Below are 25,961 nucleotides of genomic sequence, written 5' to 3'. Positions count from 1 at the left end.
CCATACGCTTTATTGGATTTGAGCAAGAATTTCTACATTTTTTTTAGTTAACAACCGTTAATGATGAAACTGGGATTAAGGCATTTTAGGCTTCTTACCTGCTTACCTGTGTGTCTCTTTAAGTCCCAATACACTGCCCAGGATATTTATCTTGTACAGCCTGAGGCAGCGTAGCAACTTGTAGCACTTTTTTTCCATTCATTTCTTTTTCTGTGAACTGTAAACCACTTTCATATTAGGTAGGTTTTAAAATTGGGCTTCCTAGATAATCATTTTTAGCATGAAATATATATGCACCACTCTGGAGATTTGGGTTAGACTTAAATCATACATTTCCCATAAATTCAATAGTCCAGTGTACTGACACAATCTTAAAAGCCATAATTGGTTTATGTAGTATTTAATATGTGCTACAAAATTAATGTTTTTGCTAAAATTTGCTATTGGAATAGCCATATTCAAATGGTGATGGGACACAATGCAAATAAGCACTGCAGATGTTTATTTAATTTTTTTTATATCATTCAATGTCATGTGTACAATAGATACAACACAGATACAGCACAGTTTTGCTAAAATCACAAAATATTCATGGTTGCAACTCACAAAACATTACTTTATAGAAGCTGCTGGCCTCTTGGATTTTATACAGAAACAAGCACACACACACACAAACCAATCTTCTCTGTTTCACAGACACACACTCCCATTCACACAGTGTAGTTGTTTTTAAGCATGGCTCTGGAGCAGTGGTGAACAATCTACTGTAGATAAGAGGTAAAACATCTTGTTACAAATCAGTCTTTTTGTCATCTATAAATATTCAACCAAATATCAGTGCAAGGTGTCCTCCATTAACCTTAAAGGACTGCCATAGATGCCACCCTTAATTTACGAATGATTTCACAAGTACCTCAAAGTCCCAGCTGTGAAGTACGATACATTTTTGGCAATTCTCAGATATTCCAACATAACAACATAGAGATGGCAAATATATAAGTGTTTTCTTCTTTTTCTTATTTCAAAATTTCGTCCATGCCATGCCATGTTCTTCCTCCTGGAAATGTCCTTAATTTACAGCATGTTAAGATTACTGGATTCCCCTAAACAAACACATAGCAAACACCATGGCAAAAAGCTGACGGGAGAGAAAGAAAAACAAATATAGTTTAGCAAAGAGTTCAATGCAAATACTGGTTTAAAATACATCTATATTCTACATTCATTTGAATAGAATTGTGAGAAGCCCATTTCATGGCAAAGCCACTTCTACTCTCTCCACTAGGTGGCGATCACAACCCATAGTTCTTGCAAAACAATTAGTCATCACATTCTAAGTGTAATACCATCGCATCATACTTTATTATTAAAAAGCAAAATCATAACCTTACTTCAATAGTCAGCACCACAATAGCAAGGGCTCCGGCCATGTAGATGTATGTCTCAAAATAGTCCACCACTGCTGAATAACAGCCCTGTTTCAAAGAAGTACATGTTTTCATATGAGAGAACAAAATGTTGTTTCAGTACATTGAACCTTTTTTTATTAGAAGCTACTGTAGCTACTGATAGTAATGCAATTCCAAATTGCTTAGAATCAATGTATATGTACTAGCAGAAGAGTATATGACTCAGAAACTCAAATCATTCATTTGCAGAGCTATTACATAGACAGGGTCATATACTACACTGTCCTTCCTCCAAAAAGAACATATTTACTTCCTTTGAGTTTGCTTTTCATTCTTTTTTCTACTCAATTTCTTGATGCATTTCTTGTTGCATATTCATTCCCATTCATTTACTAATTTGTACTAAACTCATCGCTGACCTTGTTACGGATTGGCATAATTCCCTTGAGACACTCCTCTCTGCTCATCATCAGATCGTTCCTCTGGCAACAGACCTCTGGCACTAGTCTGCTGGGGTTCAGCTGTCTGAAGAGGCTCTGATCATCAAAGTCTTCAGCACTGTTCACCCCACAGCAATCAAACTAGGAAGACACCAATACCCAGTTAAACAACTTTAATGCCATCAGTTTGTTATATTTTGTACAGTATGTTATCATACTGTAGTCATAATGGCGTTCCATGTGGAGGTGAAGACATCAGTGCTATTGGTGCCTTGGTAATGTGTTTTCAACTCCTTGGTGAAGTAATCTCTGGTGAGCTGTTGATCCACAGATAGACGGTAGTAGTGAGAGCAGAGGTATATTACTGGTGGCTTGATCATATCCAGTTATAATAATACTCACATGCTCCCGGAAAATGAATGCCAGAATGGCCACCGCCAACTCTGCCAGGAATATGATGAGTATGAGCATGAAGAACTGTGGGAGAAAAACAGGATATTTGCATCTAAATCAGATGTGAGCAGGAATTCACAATATTATTGATAAGCCAATTATTATTTTCATGTTATAGCCTATTTTAAAATGTATATTACTCATTTTAAATAAATTGATGATTTATATTAAATGTGAATCAGATGTGAAGTACTTCGGATGCCTAAATATACAACAAATAAGCATTATTAGGTGTTACACACGTTACCTTTGGATGCTAAATAGGGATGCATAATATTAATATAATTCTGATGCTGATAAGCCAATTTTTTTTAAGTTATGGCTGATATTAAAATATATATTTTTGTCTAAATAAATACACTATGTATTGTATTATAATGTATAATTAATGTATTAATTATAAGTACAACATTTTATTTTGATATTTGCTTAAGAGTAGTATCGTAGTTTTTAAAGATTGATTTTAAGTGAGCATTATAAGACAGCAAAAGTAATCTCAAATGTACAAAAGGGGGAAATGAGCATTTACAATAAATATCCAATATAGACATATAATATGAATTATATATCTAGTAATAAAAGAAAATCCCATACAAACAGTAGAAGACATTTATTTTCTCGTATGGCTCCGCAGCAGCCCAGAAATCCCAGTAGGAACAGCATCCCGCCCATGATCAAAATTGCATAGACTCCAGTAAACAGGAGAGGGTTGGCTGCCACAATCTCCCGGAAACCTGTCGGATCCACCAGCACCCAGATTCCCACCCCGAGAAGGAATGAACCTCCAAGCTAAAGGAGTAGAAAATGGTTTAGTATAGATCCCGGCACAATATAAACATAAAATATGATTTTATGAAAGTTTATCAAAGTGACTGATGCTTAGTTTTTCTATGGAACAGCACATTTTCCCACAGCATTAGTGTGGTAGAGGGAAATTCATGAGGCTGCTAAAAAAATCACCTTTGAGGAACAAAAGAAGTGCAGTGTTGTTCATGAGCAAAACAAAGGCACACTGTCACAAGATCAGTGTGTTTTCCATACTGTAATGTTAACATTTGTTCAAAGCGACATCACTGCAAATCCCCCATTTGGAAGCTTCATTTTTAAAAGTGTATAATTCTCCCGTGACATTCAAGAGAAAGAAAGCACTTACAAAAATAAAGAAGTTGAAGATGAACATGAGGTACTTGATGCAACTAAGACAGTCCCCCTCCATACTTGTGCCTCTTGCTGAAGCTTCTCCTTGCCCCTGAGGAAGCATCGTAAGAAACAAAGAGAGGCGTTACTCCACAGGAGATGCGAACGTCACATGCTCTGTTTAAAGAGTCCATGAGTCAGCGTTGTCAGCGACTGGTGGGCTTTTGTATTTTTAAGCTCATTCAGTGAGATCATTTTGTGAATTTGTCACTTAAATAATACACTGGCATTGACAAAACACACATTGACAGACATATTGTGTTCAGGCGCTCCAGATGAATAATGCCGCATTATGTATTTCAAAGAATGATTGGCAGTTCCTGTAATCATATGCCTGGAAATGTAACGCAAAATTGTACGTAAAACAGTTCACAGCATTTTCTCTATAAAAAATTTCACACTGACTGCTTATGCATGTTATGTGCTGACTGGATGTACACGATGAGTTGTCTGCGAAGGGAAATAAGGAGGAGGAGTACTGAAAGCGGGCAGCTTGGCTAAAAAACACCATCAGGACTGCTGGAGCACATTTGCTCATCTTCACACCAGGAGCGATACTCAGCCGGCTAAATAAACATGTCCTTTCAGCACTCCAGACCGCAAGCTGTGTGCCCCAGTCTTTCTCTGAAATTCATCTAAGCACTCCAGCTCTTTTCTGCTTATATGCTCCAGGTGTTTTAAACGATGTTCCATCACCTGTGCTTCTTTAGTGATGCAAATTTCCTTTTCCTCTGCTACGAGACAATACAGGGTGCACGGTGTACAAAAAACATATTAGAAGGTGCTAATACAACATAAAGAGTGGTCGAATTAGATTCTGGTTGCCTGAAATTAATGATCATTTTTAGCTTGTCCTGCATTTATACTCAGTACTCCTGCTTTTTAGCTTTGTAATGATAAAGAAAATCTGTTTGATGCTTTTTTCCACATGTCTTTTTAGAGTAATAAGGTTGATGGTAAGTGCTCCCTCCATGAAAAGCTTAAATGTCCCTTGCTGACAATGCACTCTCTATAATTACAGGCCATTAGGGGAATTTAGGTTAATGATGGTACAGTTCTTCATTAGTGCACTGGGTCCTGAGCTCACCTCCCACAGGTACCTTTGACTTTGCTACTGCCTCAGAAACCGGCCCTTGGGATCAGGTGAAGCAGTAGTGCGTATAATAACAGACGGACTCTCATATTTGCTGGTTTGCTATGTGTCTCGGCTAGCCTTCTGCAGCTGTGGTCCCTGTAAAAATAGCTCCGAACAGCTGGCCGATTTCACGGGAGCTGACGGTAGATGCCGTGGCGGCAAATGATTCCACCTCTCTTCTCACGGAACGGTTCTGGCATAATTCAATAATCCCCTCCAGCCTGGTTTTTCCAAAGTAATTTCCTGTGCAACACTGCGAGTCAGTCAGGTGTTATAAGTGGCGGAATGGAAGGGACCTTGGGAGCCCAGCTAAACTCGGTTAACTCGAAGGTGGGTGAGCAATTTTATTTGTATGTGTGTGGTTGGCCGTATCAGTCTTCTTAGATTAAGACCACCAGCCTCAGAAGGTTTGAAGGCTCAGCCCACAAGTCCCGAGGCCATTATCACAGAGCCACAGCTGTCTTTTTTTATTGAAGTCTTTAAACATCATCGAAAAAATCCAGACACTCCAACAATGGATAAAAGGAGTTGCATTACATAAATTAATGGACCGTGTACAATTTTTGTTTGTATCTTTGTACTCTATTTAATTAATTCACTTTTTTCAGCAGTGCTGCTTTGCTTAAACATCATCTGAAGGGCTCCAGACTGCATGCAAAATAGTCAAATTCTGGACAACACTAATTTACAACAATAATTTAAAATCTAGTCAGCATTGGCACCAGTCGTTTCGGTATCATTCCGTGGGGTTATACTATTTAAACACATCTTTGCACACCAGCATTTCCAACAAGCACCAAAGAACATACCACAAACCACTGTGTCTGATTTGTGAACAAATTATTTTTATGAAGCGTTTAAAAAGATTCAAGGTTTTCCTTTTTACCATATTCTGCTTCACCTTGCGCATAGAGCAGCTTTCAAAGTATACTCAACCACAGATGAGCATGGACAGTTAAGTTTGACATATGCACAGCAACAACTAGTGAACTCATTCTCTCAACACTTACCTTGTGCCTGCACTGTTATATACTTCTGATGACAAAAATTGATTTGTAATTTTTGTCATCATAAGAACTGTACATCATTCAAGGGTGCATTTCCCAAATGTATAGTTAGCCAACTATGGTTGCAAGTTCTGATGTTACCAGCATAGTTCAACAATTTGGTGTTTTCTGAATACATACTGAGGTCCCAACTAACATTCGCAAAGAGCATTGCAAATTTGTGTGGTTGGAAAATGAGCTGTGATTCAAATTATGGATATGCTACAAAGTTCCTGCTTTTTCGGTAAACAATCATTAGGGAGTTAGTCTCTCCAACTATGGTGGTTAAGCAGAAAGTTATGTCGTTGTTTGGGAAACACACCCCAGAACCGTTTCACAATTCATTCAAAAGTATGTTTACATGCAACCAAATAATCAGTTTAAATTTATTATTTATGTTTTATGTGTTATGATCTGGTCAGTGGTAGAGACTGAATATTTGCTGAAAAAGCTTTTCTAACTTTTTTTGTTTGTTTTTAATAGGCCCGTGTCATCAAAGCATTAAGCCAGTTATGCTTGTTGTAGCTCTTGAGACTTGTGGTGTCTTTCTCTGTTTCTGAATGTGGCAACTGATGCAATGCACATGTGCCGAACATCAAAATAGATGTTCAATGTTCAATGTTACATTTATTTACAAAGCACTTTAAAACAACCTTAGTATACCAAAGTGCTGTACACAGTTACATTGATCCAGTAACACAATAAACACGTCATTAGAAAACCACAGTCACAAAACATTAAAAGCATGAGAAAAAAAGATAAATTTTTAAAAGACTTTTGAACTCAGACACTGAAGAAGCTATTCTGATGGATAATGGCAAATTGTTCCATAGCTTGGGGCCAGCAACAGCAAAGGCTTTGTCACCCCTACATTTCAGTCTAGTTCTGGGAACCAAAAGTCGATGCTTAGTCTGTGATCTGAGTGATCTAACTGTATTGTGTACTACATGTAATGCTAATGCACACGTAAACAAATATGTGAATCTGATTGCATTGTTAAGGGTAGAACTTTCAGTTTGAAATGAATTTTGTGATTAAATTCGATCAGATTGCCAATAATTAGAGCATGTAAACATATCTTATGAAATACAAGTAATTTTATGGATAAATCCAGTTTAAAATGAATGTGGATATGTTACAAGTAATTAAAGATACATACTGTAATTACAGCCAAATTTTGCTGTAGTAAACCTTTTCATAAACAAGCTAAAATTTTCTTTCAAAACAGACTGACCTTAATGTATAGCACAAATAAAATCAGGATCACTACAGAACTAAACCGCTTCTTGATCCAGTAATTCTAGAGTTTGTCAAATAAAAAAAGCCATTTGGCTTCTGTTCAGTTACATTTATCAGACGCTTTTATCCAAAGCAACTTAAAGTGCATTCAGGCTATACATTTTTTATTTTTTTTAAACAGTATGTGTGTTCCCTGGGAATCGAACCTAGTCTTAAATATTAAAATACACAGGAACTCAAAAAATGAGCCACAGAACTCAAGACTCTGCATATCAGAATCTTGCAATCTTGGATTTGGAACTCAAAAAGCACCCAAAAATCTGTGTTTTTAATGCTGATGGGACCTTTTGAACTGTAGAGGGGAAAAACACTGCACTCTCAGAGCAGTAGATGAGAGTCAATGACCGAGGAGATAGTGGGGCAGGATTGAGCTATGATTTCTGCATCCAGCTACAGAACACAACCAATCACACACACCGCCTCTGCCTCTTACAGAATAAATCAACCTGTCACTGCTGCCTGGAGGAATCCTAGCATACACATGAAGTGTTTTCACACAGCTCTGGCAAAACACTGAATTCACAATGCACTCATCCATCACGAGACAGCCTCCAACTGGGTGGTACAGCTCAGAGAGAGGCAGTAAGGAGGATCTTCTTCATCCACTCCTCACATTGTGTGTAAACACTTGTTATAAGCTATTTGAGTGCGACGTGAGGACATTGCTCTTCAAACCATGTGCATGTTTATCTCAGCTGACCCATGAGTTCCAGCACTGGTGTAAGATCTTTCCATCTTGCTGGTTTCTTCTGGTAGTTAAGTACAAATTGCTTAACAAATAATATCATTAGGCAACATGTTTCTGATTGAATGATTATCATATTTTCTAACTGAACACACATGGAAAAACTGCACTTGAGTTAAAACTGCACTTAACTCTGTTTTGGCATAGGATGTCACGCTACTGACTGCCTTTGCTGAAGTCTCGCTGTCTTTTGTTAGAGGTCTGTCACATTTACCTATTAAAAATGGAAGATAGGTGTCAGACTAAAGGACTGCCTCTGACATTTCTCTCCGATTCCCTGTCAGGAACTGCAACGCCCATTATGGCAGCAAATCAATCTGAAGCTCAGTGAAATAAAAACAGGAATACCATACAATCAACAAACTATTGCCTGAATTAAGATGCAATGGTAAAGTATGTTTACTGGCAGCTTCAGTGAGAACAAACATATATGGTTACAAAATATCTTTTGTCATCATTTACTCACTTTCATGTCGCTCCAAACCTTTATTTCAAGAAGATGTTTTGAAAAGTGTCTCAGCGTTTTTTGTCAGATGCATACAATGATAATTTGTCTTTATAGGGTGAATGCTGACAGATTTATTTCATTTTCAGTAAACTATTTCTTTAACCACAAAGCCTACAACATCATATTTGATACACAAATTTCTGAGGCCTCTGAATTATAAACTTTGCTGAAAAACCTGATTGGCATTCTACTAAAAGCTTTCGTCATCTGATTAAAAATGTATACTTTATCAAGTAAAAGGCCTTCTAGTATATTTTTACAATTTAGTGTAATTCTGTAGCAACAAAGACATCAAGTTATATAAAAAAAACCTACACTAAAACAAGCTTAGATCATCTCGCTGCATTTGGGAGAGTGACAACTGATAATTCTATGCATTTTATGTAAGAAGTCTGCTATTCTGTTATAAATATCTAATTTATTTACATTACAAACAAATATCAGAATTTATGTTTTAAGTTTTTTTCTAAAGTTTTAATAAACATTTTAAACACTTCAGCATTTGCTGAGAAAATGTTCGACAGACATGCACTATACTGGCAAACAAATGTTTGCTATGACAGTAACCAAAAGAAAAATATGCCATCAACATATACTGCATTGTTAAAGACAGCCACTTAACATATTTGCATTCTCCCAAGTGATATAAACCAGACAGCATGCTTTTAACTTTTCTCATAACTGTGTCAGCATGGGGCTGATTTCAGTGGAATATATTGAACTTAAAACACTTTAGCACTGAAAAGTCTCTATTTTGCATGTAATAACACAAGGAGAGAGATGAGTCAAAGTTAAAGCCTGATTTCAAAGGTTCCACACTTCTTTAGGCAATTCCCTTCAACAATGTTTCATTTGTTCATAATAATGAAAAGGAGGTGGAAATGACATTACTGAAAGTACACAATACACACTTTGCTACATAATGATCAGACTCATTAAAGAACTCATTAGTGAACTCAGACTCATTAATGAACATTAATAAGCCACCTTAAAGTCACACTCTTTGTAATACATTGTCAAACCAGGATCTTTTGTTAGATGTACAGAACTCTCTGTATCTAGTCCTTTTGACGCAACTAAGTTGATATTTTTGGCATACATTCCTGAACTGAGACTGACCTAGTAAAGATTGTATTTTACCCCTAGGGAGCTCTTTCTTTCTCCTCCCGCTCTTCTTATCCAAGCCCCTAAACGAACTATTACGGCTATCGCTTTTACCTTTTATGATAGGTCACTGCACCAAATAACTTTAAATAAATGGCATGGCATGATATTAACTACATACAAAAATATATTATTTTCCTCTTATGGGTCTCAACTGATAGGAACGAGAAAAAAATGTTGTGGGGGAGGATGGAGGAACGATCCATATTAAAGAGCAGAAGTCAATGGTTGCTGTGCGAGGTGAGCTGAATGCTAAGCAGACACATAAAGTGAATTTATAGGACTTGCCTCTCCTCTTTAGACAGTTACTAAAGCCTTTGGGAAATGGCTGTATCTGATTACCATCTCATGTGGCATCAGAACATACATCATAACCTCTGTATTAATGAACCGTGCTCTGGTGCACAAGCAGTCAGTCAGTGAATGCTACACTGTTTCTGAAAGCTAAAGGGCATCACTTAAAGGAAATAATTTAGAGTAAAAAAAGAGTGGTTACTTTTCATGTAATAGCATGTTTTGAATGATACAACACAAAAACATGCTAATGCATTACGGTAATATAAGTAGTTAGTTTCAGAGCATGCACCAGTAAACACTGTTATTATTTATAACTTTCCCATAGCAGCCCGATGCCTTCAATCGTTCACAGTTTCTGCATTCTAGAGCATGCTGTATCTGAGGATGATGTTTCTGAAGAGAGATGCCTGCGTATCTAATTAGGTCAGCACCTCAATCTACCCAAGAGAGACGCATACACCAGTGCTAGAGCCAATCAATGCATTTAGGCTAAGAATTGATCTGTTGATTAGTTGCTGCACCAATATTCTCACCGCCTTTTCTTTGGAGATGAAGCTAATCATTTCTCAAGGTTCATGCAAAGTACACAGTAGAAACAGTGATTCTTCAATCCCTTAGTTCAGAGTATTAATCACCTGTATTTGGACTGTTAATCACCTGTTATGTACTTCAGGTTGCAATGTAACAGAAGTAGTGAGTTTTTTTCTTCTATATTTTGACATACATCCGAGTGAAACGGATTATCGGAAAACAAAAAAAAGATGTAGGATGGAAACTTGGTTCTCTCCATCAGCTGCAAGAGGCAGATCTGAATGCGAGTCTACAGTCAATTGTAAGAAAGCGGTAGGATTTATGCTGACTGACTGAAAGATATTTATAACATTGATTGAAAATTATCAGAAAATAAAACATTAGGTGGAATGTGTCTTTCTTAAAATGCATTAGGAAAACAGTTACAGTGAATTTACACTTAATGCTCACTTTATGTAAACTTTTTCTTTTTATTTTAATGATTTAATGACTTCATAATCCTTCATACAGTACATTTCATGTATGAGATGTTTCATCCACCATGTTCTCATTGGTATTCAGGAGCTGTTACTCTGATCTTCACAAAATGCTATGACCTTCAAATGATGTGTTTTGACTCAGATGTAAGGTCAGACAGACTAAACTGAATTTTTTAAGAAAGTGCAAACACTGACCCTAAAATACATAAGAGATCTGTGTATTGGTCAGTCCTTTTAGCAGAAGTCCACAGCATTGCGCTGTGAGGGACAAAAACATGGTGGATATTTCAGGACAAATATCAAAATATCAAAAAGCATATCAAATCTAACACCTAAACAAAAATTATTTCATTTGGAAAGAATCAGTAAATGCCAGAGTATCGTCTTACTAATAGGATTTATAAAACGTGAAAATTATGAAATATAAAAAACATGCAAAAGGGTCATTAGAGAAGTTAATATCAGTTAATCAATAAATATGTATTAATAAATAAATATTAGTAGACAAACATATATTCATATTTCAAAATTAGACTCTTAATGGTGGTTTATCCACTAAAACTAGTTAATTAGTGCAAGAAAAAAAAACGAACAATAAAGTAATTATAAAGGAAATTTGAAAAAGGGGAAGATTTTCAATATAGATGTATTAGGACCAAAATAATGTAATTATATATTTTACAAAAACAAGTAATATTTTCTTGTAATTTAAGTACAATATAAATGAGATGTAGTGTGCTCTCTCTCAATCTTTCCGGATTATCCAAAAATACTCACTATGACAACGGAGAGAATAACAATCCTGAAAACCTCTCAAAAAGGAGAGTACATAATCATTAACATCCTCTATGTGTTACCATAATGTTCCCAGTTCTAATTATTCTAAAAGGAAAGGAGGGAGTTAGTGTTGAAGGGCAACTGAGTGCTATCTGCTAACTGATAGACACTGAACTGTGCTGTTCTTCTCTGTCTCTAGCGAATACCAGTCACAATCTGAGAGCAAGACAACTCCTAAAAGACATCTCATACTTTAAGGACAAGCTGAGAATGATACAAACATGTACGTGAAATTGGGTGGGTGTCTGGTTCCCTGAAAACAATGGAATTTCAGGTTTTTATTCGCAAATGTTTGCATTTTAATAAACTTTGAGATCGCCAGACACCCTTTTGGACATGTAACCTCAAAATACAAGCTTTCAGCAACGAAAAGCATGAACATGATGAAAAACTTCACCATTAGCTATGTTGAATGTCTGTTAACACCCTGTTGAGATAAGGTTTGACAGACTCAGGGAGCCAGAAGAAAAAAACAGATCAATCCTGGAGGGAGAAGTATTGATAAAAAGAAACAGCCAGCAGGAAACCTTCTCGCACAAATACTTTACTCTTGCACCATCTGCTCTAAATACCAACAATAACATGAATGAAGCAATGCAGAACAGTGTTAACACACTTCAGACTGAGCCTCTGTTTTGAGAAAGTTTGGTATACTGGTGTTCAGGCTCCTTCACATTTTTGCACTTCCGAAGGAAGGAAAAGGAAAGCACTTAGACAAAACAAGTGTTAACAATGGAAAAAGGACATTTTATGGCATACAAATCCAGAGATTAAATTTACCCTTGTTCTTCTCGTACATTCTTAGAGCGGCTGAATTTAGTAAAAAGCCACAATGTACTCAGCATGAGAACAAGATGTTTGTTCAGTGCGGGAATGTCTGAATTTGCTGATAGTGGAAACCCTGGCAACCTCCATTCAAAATGTGTTCTCAGATTGCTCAGAACTAGACACTTACCATACTTTCAAATGAAAAGTCGTCTGTTCTCTCTCAGCTGTAATTTTCTTTTTTAAGACTTCAGGCTGAAGGCACATGCCTCTTCTTTGCATATAATGTATATAACAAGGAAAAATTCCATGCAAAACCTTCTGATCCTTAAAGATCTTAAAGCCTCAGACATAAAATAATAATCCATTAAAAATCTTTTTTTATATATATAAAAGTTTATTGAAAATTTTGACAAAATATATTTTAAATTTGTGATTTTTTTTTATTATATTTGATACATAAGGCTTTTATAGCTCATTTAGTCTGATATAGGAACATATGGAGCTCATAGTGGAGGAAAAAACCCCTCCTCAGCTTTATTTAGAGGCCCAAACTGAGCTGACTAAAAAAGTCTGAACTACCAACTTTCAGAGGGCAGAAAGCATGTAGAACATCGCGTACAACAGCAATGTTTTGATTATGTTGATAATTTAGTGGCCAGAAATTTGTGCAGCAACCCTCATCATGTAGTCAAAATATACAATTAAAATGTTATAATAAGCAATAAAGTTGTCCAACAACCAGATGAGTTTCAATCCTTCTCCTCCATCAACCTGTTACTCACATAAAATGATTGCACTTAGAAAACAACAACGATCCAATCAATTCCCAATAGACAAAATCAAGTCCCGCCCTGCATTTTGTTCTTGTTCGAAAAGCCCTTTCACTTGGATATACTTCACAATAGGCAAGAAATTATGATTACAATTTTCTCTTTCATGCCAACTTTAAATGATTAGGAGGAGCATTTACCATTATACTGTCAATATGGCTTGACAAGCATTAGAGACAAACTATTGATTCTTCCAAGAAACTGTTAAAGGAGAAGTGTACTAAATTATACTGGGGAACACTGAGAAAGCCCAGGTCAAAATAAAAACCGATGGATGATGAGGGTTTATTGAAAACATGATTCTTAAGATGGAAGGTTGTTGATACACAAACAGGCAGCATTCCCAAGTTTAAATGTGAGGTTAAAGTTAAGAATCAACTAAATGTTAATTTGCGTGCAGACCTTGGTGACAAGAGCCATCAGATTTTGATGGCATGATTTAAAATTATCAAAATTCACCATACCATATGTACCTGTAAATGTCTCTCCCTTCCAGCTGATGGTAAGCGTGATGCTTTTCGGAAATCTGCTTCACACTCCTTCTCTGAGACTGTGGATAAATGTGCAGAAAATGAAGAAATCATTATTTCATATGTTACTTATAAATGTCATAAAATAATTTTATTGAGGCCTCATACTCAGCTCTCTTTAAAGCTTGCAATCATCTTGCTATTAGTATTCATGCATGCTTTTGGTGCTCCAAGTGTGAACAGATAGATGTCTAATCGGGTCCCTTCCGAAACAACAAGGGCATCCAACTTAGACAAAGGCCTCATGCTTATAATCTGACCAGTGACCTTGAGACCATTGGTGGCTATTACGGACATTGTCTTCACTCACAAAAAGGAGAATTTCTCCAGAGGCCCTCACAAGCAGTTTATTCAGTTTAACCTTCAAGCTCCAGGATGCTTCACATGCACAATTCTTCAGAGAACCAGAATATCATTAACACACTGATTATCAACTAGGAGGCCACACAACTAAAACAATATAAGACACTTGTGTCCAGAGTACTTAATGCACTGTGTAAAAAAAAAGTCTTTGTCAACCTGTACCCTCTGAGTGCAGAGCATCAAGAGCAGATTAGCCATGGTGGGGAGTTCGTATAGGGCACACCGCTAAGGGACTGAAACGTTCATCTGTTTCCATGGAAACAAACAGAGAGGAAAATGGAGTACCAATAAAATGTCGCAGGAAACTGTCTGAGGTCCACAGAGCCAACCAGAACACATCAAAGTGTTACAATGTAATGCTCAGGAGAACCAGAACGAGGAGGCAAAGGCAAAGCTGAAGTTCATCAGACTGGCAGATTTCTGTTTCTGCTTTGAAAAAAAAAAAAGAAGAAGTAAAATAAAAATTTATAATAAAAAATAAAAATAAATTACACAAAAAATGTGTTGCTAAAATATCACCCTATACATACAATCCAAAGCAGAAATATGTATATAATTAAAACCTGACATATATTCTGTAAAAAAAAAAATTGTTTTAAAAAAGCTAAAAACTGAAGAGGTTTGATATTTTTAACAAAATTTCAAAACCTCACATTTTCCTGAACATTAATTCTGCTTCCCCATCCATATTGATCTTTGCCTGTAGTAACTTTCCAGCTGTTGCACAGCGGAGTTACATCCTCTAGGAGCCGTTCAAATCTGCGGGCTCCACAGCCTGCAATGCTTCACAAACTGTGAGAAATGATGATTGAGAAAGAGCGGCACATTAACTTTACCATGACTGGAACACAGTGTGATGACTAACTCATCACAGTTGAGATAAACAAACCAGCACTCATTACCAAGACTGGTTTCCAGCTGTCATAAGGGCTTCAATGGTAATTCAAAGTACAGTATAATAAAAGTGAATCTGTCTGTTTTGATTCAATTCAATGAGGCAGAAAACATGCCAGCAATTCAGCTGAGGAGCATATGTTTTTCTGTTGTAGGACACGTTTGCCCAAGTATAACTATTACATAATATATATACACAGTACATATGTATTTAATACACATTTGATTAATAAAACCATATTATCATGTTTAAAAAAACAAATTTATGAAAAGCATACATACAGGAATCATTGAAGTCACTGATTGTGAACTGTTTGTATTATAGTGGATTGTAAAAAAATAACTTATTTAAAAGAGATTAGCATTGTGCTGACCTATACTGTCCTGTTAACAGAAAAGCAGTAAATATATTTTCTAAAATATGAGTACTAAAATAAGTGTGATATTCCTTTTTTAAAAATTGGTGCTGTTTAGATTGCTTGTGGAATATATGATATGACAGATTCAGGCTATGGCCTAGAACAATGTGACAAAATAGAGTCAACTGTTAATGTGCAGCATGGAACTTTTAGACAGTAAATATCAACTGGACAGAAAGAAGGCAAATCAACCTTGTGCAACAGAAAGGACCAGCGTTAATTTAATATTATTTATATACTTTTATAGTATTTGTTAATATTTAAGTTAGCTTTTATTTTTTAAGTTTTAGTACTTTTATGTGCTTTTGTCACATTTATTAGTTGTTGTTTTTTTTTTTTAATCCCTATAGCTTTTCAGTTTTAGTAATTAGTTTTAGTAATTACATCTAGAACTTATTTCAGCTAGTTACCAAAGCAATATTTCTAATTTTGTAATATTTCTAGGAATATTTCTAATTTTCGTTTCGCTTAGTTTTGCATGTTTATATTTTATTTCAGCTTCATTTAATTTTCCAAAAATTATTTCAGCAGTTTATAGGCAGCCTACCCATCAAGAGATTGAAATTATGTGCACTGGGAATTAAATTGTGTGCATTGCACTCAGCTTCCATGCCTTACAATGTCATTTGATGGAGCCATCTAAGACATTCTGCCATGTGAACACTTTTCTGCAGGCTGTTTGCACTTTAAAATACGCCTGAATATATCACAATTTAAGAAAAGCCTCCCAAAGGTTTTGCAGGGAACAAGTTGTCCTCGGTCAGGTCAACTGTATTAAAAAAAAAAAAATGAAAACCACAATTGCGCCATACTACATGTAAGGATTCCCTTCCCGTACAAGTCCCTCTGAGCATTACATGGTACAATGCAGATCAGGCTTTGAAAAAGCTCAGTTCTTGCTGTTTCAGATGACAGGTATCAGAGAAAACCTTAGGCATGAAAGGGGAGCACTGAAGGCCATACTCTATACCCCAAGGATACAATTATGTGCAGTATACCTTCAAAGTACATGGCAAAAACACTGAGGAGCCTGGCTTCTCTCACGGTCTCTGGAGTCTGTTCCAGTATGGCAGGGGCAAAGGGAATCAATCATGACCCATATCCATCCACTTACTGAGCACAAAGCTATTCAGCTACTATACAGTATACACAACTGAAGCTCACTGTTTGAAAAAACACTCATGGAAGGACACAGAATCGGGCCATGGACCATGTGAAGGACCAGTTCACTCTTTTTATGTTTTAATTTTTGGTGTAGGCATACCTTTTGATCTTTTTCTTCAAAACAAACCTAGAGTGCATGGCTTATATACTATTTATAACTTTGTAGCGCCACCTGTGAGGACCCAATATACACAGTTCTTCTCTTCATCTCCTACAATGCACTTTACATTCACTAAATGTAGCATATTTACAATCAATGATCCACTGATCTCCACTATTAACTCAACAACACACAAGCAGCTAGCATCACGGTTAGGTATATTAGTCTCTTGGAGGTTTCAATAACAATGACTGGCTCAACAATTCCTTCAGCATGAAGTCATTGGGTAATGCAGTATTTCAGTGTGGGTGGTGTGCTAGCATAAAATACACTTAGAAACATCCAGGGATTGACTAGACATACAAAGCACCAAGACTTTTCCCTTATGGGGCAGTCAACTTATGAGCCAGCTGTTGAAATCAATTTATGTAAATATACAAAGATTTCAAAGGAGAAAAAGTTTCATGTAACATCTTCTGGCTGGCCCACAGTGCAGTTACACTCCCTCTTTGAAATAAACCAACTAGGGCGGCACATGTAATTGAATTAACCTCATCTTAATCTAATTATTCACTAAATAACACAATGCAGAGTCTCAATATGGCCATTAAAACCGAAAGGCTGTGTTTTCTAATTTGCTTTAATTAGCAGCATTTTCCAGTGTTTTGTCAGTTTTTTTCTTTAATTATTCTGATAAAAAGCCAACATTCTGTAATTTAATAAAATGGACATATTGCTCATTGTTATGATGAAGTTTATGATGAAACTAAAGGCTGTACAACCAAACATAGGCTAAATGTTTAAATGCAGTTTATATGCTGTTTTATGTGCAAATAAATAAAGTTTTAAAGTATAAATGTTGCATTATATTAAATGATACTTGGCAGGTTATGTCATTAAATTAGAAAGAATGACAGGAAAACAAATGCACAAACTCTTAACTGGCAAGAATAGAACTCACACATTCATTCCTCAACATTTCTTTGTCCTGTAAGAAACTCCCATCCCATACCCCATTACAATTACTGTTCTCACAAAATATCAATCGATAATGTCCAGGTATCATAGACCTCTTCAGCCCAGACATTTTTCCCTTTTTCTGCACTGACTTCAGAAGAAAATCATTCCGCAGAATAAATCTAAGCATTGTAAAATGTGCAAAATGGACAGTAAGAACACCACATTCTTACTGAATATCTCCTTTAGTATTATCAAATGAAAAAAAAAAAAAATTCAAACTCAAACAAAAACTTTCTAGACATCTGTGCATTTAACAAACAGCACTTAAATACCTATAATCACCTGATTGCTTATCACAACTACCATTTTTCACATTCTTTATATGCATTCAACCCCCTAGACTCGTTGACACAAAACAGCAGTCAATGGTCCAGAAAGCTCTAAAAGTGCAGGATTACTTTCCTACACTGACACTGTAGATATTTACATGCATATTACACTTATATCATGAGGGGATATACATAAATGCTCAGAGGTTGCAGAACAGCACTGAAGCAGAAAAAATAAAAATCCTGTCATTCACAGATTTTTCATTTTCTACTTGCAGACTGAACTAGCAACCATGAGACACCTGGAAAGTCATAGAGGCAATACCTAATACTTATTTACTGCATGGCCAGATTTCTTCCCAATGTTTCATTGTCTGAGATGTTCAAACTTCCTGAGGGAGTCAGAGTGATTTATTACTGCACTGGTCGAAAACAGGAGCTCTGACTTCAGTTCGCACAGCCTCACATCAAACAGCATCTACCCAATAAATGGCCTCTGGGAGAGAGTTCAAGCCACCTCATGAATGCAAATTCAAAACATTAGATTGGGTACATAACTGAAGGCCGCAGTACCATAAAAATCAATAATCATCATCGTAGTGAATGTAAAACTATGACTAAAATTGCACCTCTGCTACTTCTTGTCCAATACTGATTGGTCTGCATGTGTGTTCGGGCCAAGTTGAATTTCTAAGGTGAACACATCCCTCACAACAATCAAGCCATCTGGGCCTAATGATCATGATTACAAAGAGTCTCTCATCACCAACACGAAGCTCAGCTTCTATTAGAGCCCAGCAGGACACAGTGAACAGCAGTAAAGCAGCATGTCTAATGAATTGTAGAGAGCAGTTCCTCACCCCATAATCCTCTTCTTTCTGCTATTATTTCAAGCATATGGAGTTTGGATGTGCTATTTTTTAATTATAACATCACTTTAGACCACAAGTAGTGTCAGATTGGAAGTAAAGATAATTTTGTTTCACTGGAGAGCTAAACAAGACATCTTGAGAACAATGCTGTAAAAACAAAAACAAGTGCAGATAGACAGAAAAGAGAGAGAGGCGGATGAAGTATTCTTGTGGGATAATGTGAGTCCTGCCATTTTCAAATTTACAGGTTACATAAAAATGGACAATTATGGAGGCAGGGTAAATTACTCAGCCAGTGCAGAGGTTCGCGGAGAGATTGATGACAGATGAAGGCAAAAGTACTGTATGCACCAAAAAGTTTTTTTTTTTTTTTTACAGAAACACAAAACCAAAATAAAGTTTTCATTCAGCTGAAAACCAAACCCAGAAATAAGGTTTTTGAAATTACATTTGGGTAATTTGACTCTTTATGCTGTTGTTCATGGTGTTGTGTTCTTTTTCAAATTTTCAGTTATGGTGATTTGTGCCAAAATAACACTACGAGTCAGAACGGCCAAGGCTGTGGACAATATTATGTTAATTATATCTATCAAAGTTTGCCTTAATTTACTTGTAGCATTTTAAATGACTAATTTAATTTTTTTAGTGTATTTTCCTTCTTTTGTTTCAGTCATTGTGGTTATTTTTAATATGTTTAGACAAAAGAGTGTGGAATTTTAACATTGCTGTTATACATAACAAACATAATCAGCCATACTTTTAATATTGGTGCATTTTATAATGTGGCCAAAGAGCTGAGTGCTGAATCAAAATACCCATCAGACAATCCTATTTTCAGAACAATTAAAAAACAACAATTAAAAAATATATGGCACAGTTATGAACGACAGTCACATTACTGATGCCTTAAGAAGCCTGGGCGTTGATGATAAAAAACAGACTGCATTTTTGAAACATGCAATGGGTTAAAAATTTGATTACCACAGAAAAATGCTAGAGCTCTGTGGTTTACAGGTACTGAGATTAACACCAATGTTCAGTTGAACTCCAACACAGTACTATAACAAGAGAGCACACAAAGAGAGCAGGGTTCTGCTTGTGTTCTCATGTTCAGCACAGAGCATCCTCCGCCTGCTAACAGTCCCAGTACATTAACCTTCATGTTAACAGAAAAAAGGCTGGTCTTAATGTCCCTAGAGGTTTAAAAGTTAATTGTCTTTCAATACAATGTAAACAACAGTCTAAACATTTATGCAACCAAATAATCTGAAAGGAAACATGAGTCTCTATTATAGTTGTCAAGGTAACCAGAGAGACCAGATATGGCCCAGTCAAAGTGCTGGCAGGAAAACTAAAGATGTCCAATTATTAAACTCTTATTAAAATCCAGTTCTGTTGAGACTGAATACAATACAAAGCAACATTCATAGCCATTAGCACAACAGTACAAAACCCCAAAACACCCTCCTGTTATGAATTTCCACACCCGTCTAGGCTGGAACACCTGCATCCCATGATAGCGACTAGCATCCAAAACACAACCTGCTGATCCTTTGTTAATAAAAAATCCATTTGGTGAAAATCTTTAGTTTGCTTAGCTCGTAGGCTCGCAAGTGTGATTCCAAGTTAATTACTTTTAAACTCTGGGTGATGTACGTTGATGTACAAAACTCATTTCACTTGGAAATTAATTTTGTGCATAGCGAAAAAGGTCTGTCAAAGAAAACAATTAGGGAGGGACATTACTGATAGTACACACTAAATATCCTGTTGTATCAAAGCAGTTTTGACAGAAAGCTTTCTGGCACCACCTGGCCATTGTTCAATATGCTGCAGACGTTGACAAGGAAGCCTGCAACCATAAAAATGACTTCAGAATGTGAAGTTAATGTTCTTTTTTCTTTAAATAAAACAAGTATTTTAGCCTAGCCATATTTGTTTTAGCAGATCTGAGGATTGATGGATGATACTAGATATGCTGTCTTCTATTCTATAATTTCTGTAATAATATAAATGTATGAATGTATGCAAAATACACTTACATAATGCATAAATCTCTGGAACCAAAGTAACACCTGAATGCAGTCATACACTCCCCTGATCAGTTCCCCCCGCTAAGCCTTTAGAGAAAGCAGCAAGGCTTTGACTGCAGCTGAAAAACAGGAACAGATGGGACTTCTGCGTGTCTCTGGACATTTCACTGTGACTCCCCACAAAGACACCAATCTACACATATATGCGGCGTGGAATGACAGAACTGCCTCATTGTGAAATGAAATTTTGTTTTCTCTCTTTTCCTTCCTAATTAGCCAATGCGCTGCATGGTGCAGGTCCCTGACTCGCATCAGAAAGTAAAAATGAACACAGACACCTGTGAGCTTTATCCACATTCTCAACCACATACGGACCCTTCAAAAGCTTTTCAGATGGGCCCAGGAGAGGCCTCAACGCACGGCCCCAGCCTTTACAAGCTGAAATCTGGGGATCTCCTGGTTTGCCATTGATTATGGCAGGGGAAGAAGCATCACAAATGCTCACAGGTGGAGCCCTGGACAAAGAAACTCTTTATTGTAGGAGACTTTGTCTGGTGGCTAGTGCACATGCTCTGACATGTTGCATAGTGCATACTGCATAGTGGTTGTGCAATTGAGAATGCTTTCTAAATTCCAATTAAATTCCTGAATTTGAATTGAAGTACAGTAGCCAACACAATTCAGAATTACTATTCGAATCTGAATCTAAGTAATGGTGTTACAATGAACTGAAATGTAACTACAATAAGCACAGGTTCAAACTAAAAAGTTGGTTTTGACAAGACATAATTTAGAATTATGGACAAAGTCTTGTTTGAAATTTAAACATTGTTTAAGTTTTTAGTTTATTTGAAATGCCATCTATAGAAATTTGTTCTTTATTTACATTTATACTTCTTTATATGTAACTAATTTATTGACCAAGGAAAACTTTACTTGCAGAATAACATCACCTGTTGAATTTCTGAATTTAAATTAATTAAATTCCACTTCCTTTAATTCCAATTAAACTTCCATTGTTGTATAGCAATTCAATTCTTAAATTCGGACTTTTCCCCAAACCTAACATGGTGGAGCCTGTTTGAATTTCAACTGTTCCCCCAACAATGAAAATTGTCATTTACTCACCCTTATTTTATCCATGACTTGAATAACTTTCTTTTGTGAAACACAATGCAAGACTTAACTTTCATTGTATGGAATGAATAATGCAATAAAATGATGCAGATGATGATTGAAGCTCTCATTCTACACGTCACCCTTCTGTCATTCAAATAAATGACAGATTGTCCCATTGTGGCCAGAGCAAAAATAAATAAATAAATAAAATAAAATAAAAAATCCAACACATAAAAGGACTTTTAACCAACGAGTTGTTGAGAGACAGACAGACCATGTGGGGCAATGTGGGAAATTTCATTTCTTCATTTAGGACATTAAAAGAAGGAAATACAATTCTGCAGACTTCAATATTTTTAAGTTAAATTAACCAATATTTTTATTTATCATGTGTCATATGTTAAAAGTAACAAACCCTATGAGTATAGTTCAGTAAAGCTATGTTTTTCATCAGACATTTAACCATAATTATACAATGTACATGAAAACTAGAATCAACAGAACATGAATAAACATAGACAACAGACAGTAGGCATTATATTCTGTACTGTAACTGGCACCACAGGTGGTGTGATATACTCAAGTCAGTCAAGTGCTACACCTGTGGTGCTGTTTTGCTCGTCCTCGCCTCCTGCCTGCCACAAAGTCTGACTAAATCCAACAGCTTTTGACACTGACAGGTTGTATAATTGACTTTAACTGTCTGAGCCTGTTTTAAAGAGCCATTGTTTCTGATGGAGATAAGAGAAATTGGTTTTATGCTGTAAACAGCAAATACACAGTGAGAAAAGTCTATGTGTTGGCACGTCAGCCCTTCCACACCCTTCTTTATCTCCACCCAGTAAATGCATTTAATCAGTTTAATCACTGAGGGGGATTCAGGTCCTGACCAAGCTTCTCTTCTCCTCTCTTTCAGACACTCTTCTAATCCCGCTGCCTCCAAATCAGCCCCTCACCTGCCAATCAGCTACTCCCCCCTGCTTCTTTTAAGTGGCTTTGCCTGTCTTAACTAAAGCCAGAGGATGAATAGCAATAGATATCAGAGGATGACGGCTCCGCCTGCTTTAAAAGGGATTTCTTCTGACATCTATCTTAAGTTTAAATGGCCACTCGATTTCTGGAAGCAGGGATTTGTGACAGAAGTGTTCTGAATGACAACACATTGCAGGGGTATTAGGAGTACTGAAGAACATGTGTCTTAAATTGTGTAGGGTGGCTTGAGCAAAAGTGGGACATCAGGTAAAAGCACGGCAAATAGTCATTGATTATCGTTTAAAAACAGAATTATGAAAATGTATTTTTCCAATGGACCAATTTAAAAAAAAAATGTTTTAATGATGATTGAATGATGCATTAAAAAAGTACTTCTTTAGCTTAAAATGTTACAGAACATGTAACAGAAGCTTTCAGTCTAAAAGCCTCTTAAAACTGTTCTGATGGATTCTGATCATTGTTATACAACAGTTAAAGCCTGAATATTAAACACAATCCCATGGCAATTCTTAACTATTTTACACTTTGGCTAATTGGTTAATTCACCCGCTTTTAATCGTATTGGTACATTATCATACAATCTGCTCATGCCCCAGTGACAGTTATGTTTAGTGGTGGGCTTAGGGGCTGGCCTTTAATGATAGCTTTTTTTCAAAAAATCATACAAAAATTTATACAAAATCGCTGATATGATATACCTATATTTTTCTGTGAGAACGGGTTGGAATTTTTCACAATAGTCTAACTCTAGCTGTACTGCACAGATATGAAATCACAGATTAAAACTTCTTGCTTTAAATAGCCTAGTTTCTAGTCCAAGTTGGATATTTATGGTCAGTAGCTGGTCCAAGATGATCTGGTTGACAACCATCTGGTGGGAAACTGACCAGGAAAATCTTGATCAAACTGGTTAGACCAAGGTGGCCACATTGCACCTGTATCAAACTAACATGTTCCACCTTTATCTGATTATTTTCACTTTTGTCATATTTTTGTAATTCTTAAGTTGCAGCAAACAAACCTGCCCTGTACTACTGATTTTGCTTATGATCACTTTACCTGAAAATGACAGTACAACTGGTAGTGGGGATAGTATAAGAGGGTAAAATGAGAAATATGGCTGGATTGAATTCAAACGCACAACATAATCCCAAGGAGCACGTGTGAGGTTTGGCAGTTGCCAAATGGGATTACACAAGTTAACCAAAGCAAAAGTAAAAACCCTTGGCTCCCGTTATTGTTAGTCATGTCAGCCACAAACATAGACGTCCTTCCAACAAACAAAATAGTCTTCCGTCTTCAAAACATCGCAAATGACTTGGGTTACACCCAAAAAGCACGTGACATCTCCCACCTTATTCTATGCAAATGAATAGCAGTAATATTTAACTGATGATCAAACCTGTAAACAATCCTACTGTAATTCATCTCCAATAAATTCTAGTCTATAGACATATGGAGGCCATGTGAAATGCTCATATGATTATATTTTTGTCATCAATTTAAACTAAACCAAAAGTTAATAGTAATTGGTTTCTTCTTTTATGGAATTACAGTCAAATTTAACAGGTCTCAATACAAAAAAGGTAGCCAAAAAAGGTAGCCAAAACAACTTAAAATATTATAAAAACCTGTTGTTGTTTATCGAATGTATAGCCTACTGTGATATGTCATCGTAAAACACGTCCATGTCCGCTAAGAAACTTTCAGATCCTCAGAAATACACACGCGTCTCCACAGTTATCTGCTGCTTTCAGTTTACAGTGATGTTGTCTTTGGTATAAACACCTACCGTGCTTTGTGATATCGTCGCGTTTAAGTACAGGCGAACTTAACGAAAACTCCGTTATCCAAGAGGATGAAAACGTCCTTAGGATTCCTTCAGCTGCTGTGTGAATCTTTCGCCCCGTTTATTCATTCCTGTCGACAGCACTGAATCATTCAGCGGCACTGACTCCACTCAACACTTCGCTGCGCGATTCTGGGCGGCTACTAGACCTTCACGCCTCCTGACATTAATTCTTCATATTCCACATAATGGTGACTAATTGTCCTGTAAATCAGACAAAATCATGGGGCTGGTATAGATATATAGGCTATACCTACTACATCTTTTTATATATCATGTTATATATAACTTGACACAGCTGGAAATCCATGATTTAAACCGTGCTGCAGCAGCTATAGGCTCTGAAACCTAAATCAAGTCATTCAGTCTCCAGTAAGACCAAACCCCCTCTGACCAGCAGGTGACTTTGAAATCTTTTTGAGCTGAAGGCTTTGTCGAAGGCTTATTTATATATGCTTTGTGAAAAACTCAGCATATGGGTAGGCTATAGCCTTTTCCTCATAGGAAAGATTCACAACTGAGCCTGTTGATTTGATTTTTATTAACTACCGATAGACATGTGAGTCACATATTACATGAACATCAAACAGAGACGTGAGATTCAGTGTAGAAAATAATCAAGTCCACAAATGATGAGACCAAATTTTCTCTCCTAAATAAAGAATGAACTTACTGCTATCAGCCTCTGTATTTTTCTTTCCATTACTAGTTTCTCTGCTCCTCATGTAGGACCCAAATATAAAATATAAGATATTAGAACACATATTACTTCAGCATCAGTTCATCAAGTTTCAGAAAATATTTTCAGCCAGCAAGTAGCATTTTAAATCTTAAAAAGATGTACCAAGCAAATATGCATCAATGCATTGTAATAACAGAATTAAATGGATCATCAACAAATTATTCATAAATTTCTAATTTGAACTACAATGTTTAAACTGTTTTCATTCCTGCATTTTTATCCAAAGCAGCTTGCACTGTTTTCCAATGTACTTTATAATTCCTGGGGAACTGAACCCATGGCCTTGGTGTTGTTATATGTATTGCATCATATAGTAAAAATATCAATCCAGTCAAATCAAGTTGTAATTTGATCAAAAATTACACTTCCACAATTAGCAGAATTAGAATTTAAAAAAGAAAAAGACGTTTGCAAAGAGCATCCTGAGGTTAACCTGGTGACTGCTCATGGATCTCT

At 36.3% G+C, this 25,961-nt stretch overlaps 1 protein-coding gene across 4 annotated transcripts; it reads right to left on the bottom strand.

The window, feature by feature from the left end:
- Nucleotides 1–466: 466 nt before the first annotated feature.
- Nucleotides 467–25,072, bottom strand: tspan18a (tetraspanin 18a). Of its 4 annotated transcripts, none has more exons than XM_019075236.2 (9): nt 24,707–25,072; nt 13,603–13,688; nt 3,456–3,551; nt 2,897–3,091; nt 2,252–2,326; nt 2,068–2,166; nt 1,829–1,990; nt 1,392–1,475; nt 467–1,138 (listed from the first exon to the last, which is right to left on the bottom strand). In XM_019075236.2, the coding sequence occupies exons 2-9, from the start codon at nt 13,603–13,605 to the stop codon at nt 1,091–1,093; spliced, it is 762 nt and encodes a 253-aa protein (XP_018930781.1). In that variant the 5' UTR covers nt 13,606–13,688; nt 24,707–25,072; the 3' UTR covers nt 467–1,090. The 4 variants fall into 4 exon arrangements, with proteins under 4 accessions (XP_018930781.1, XP_018930783.1, XP_042583441.1 ...); XM_019075238.2 differs by having other exon boundaries at nt 13,612–13,688; nt 24,707–25,066; XM_042727507.1 differs by lacking the exon at nt 13,603–13,688 and having other exon boundaries at nt 24,707–25,067.
- Nucleotides 25,073–25,961: the final 889 nt, after the last annotated feature.

Source organism: Cyprinus carpio, chromosome B7 (genome assembly GCF_018340385.1).
Source record: "Cyprinus carpio isolate SPL01 chromosome B7, ASM1834038v1, whole genome shotgun sequence".
Taxonomy (NCBI): domain Eukaryota; kingdom Metazoa; phylum Chordata; class Actinopteri; order Cypriniformes; family Cyprinidae; genus Cyprinus; species Cyprinus carpio.
Note: the sequence above shows the minus strand (reverse complement) of the source record. Positions and strands in the feature narration are given on the sequence as shown.

What these genes read in the sequence shown, in the direction of transcription:
- tspan18a (XM_042727508.1), bottom strand. Translation starts at nt 3,829, where the DNA reads ATGATTACAGGAACTGCCAATCATTCTTTGAAATACATAATGCGGCAT. An exon ending in ATAAATGTCTTCTACTGTTT is followed by an intron (nt 2,327 to 2,896) that starts GTATGGGATTTT and finishes TTTCTCCCACAG; the next exon opens with TTCTTCATGCTCATACTCAT. An exon ending in TTGTGGTGCTGACTATTGAA is followed by an intron (nt 1,139 to 1,391) that starts GTAAGGTTATGA and finishes CTCTCCCGTCAG; the next exon opens with CTTTTTGCCATGGTGTTTGC.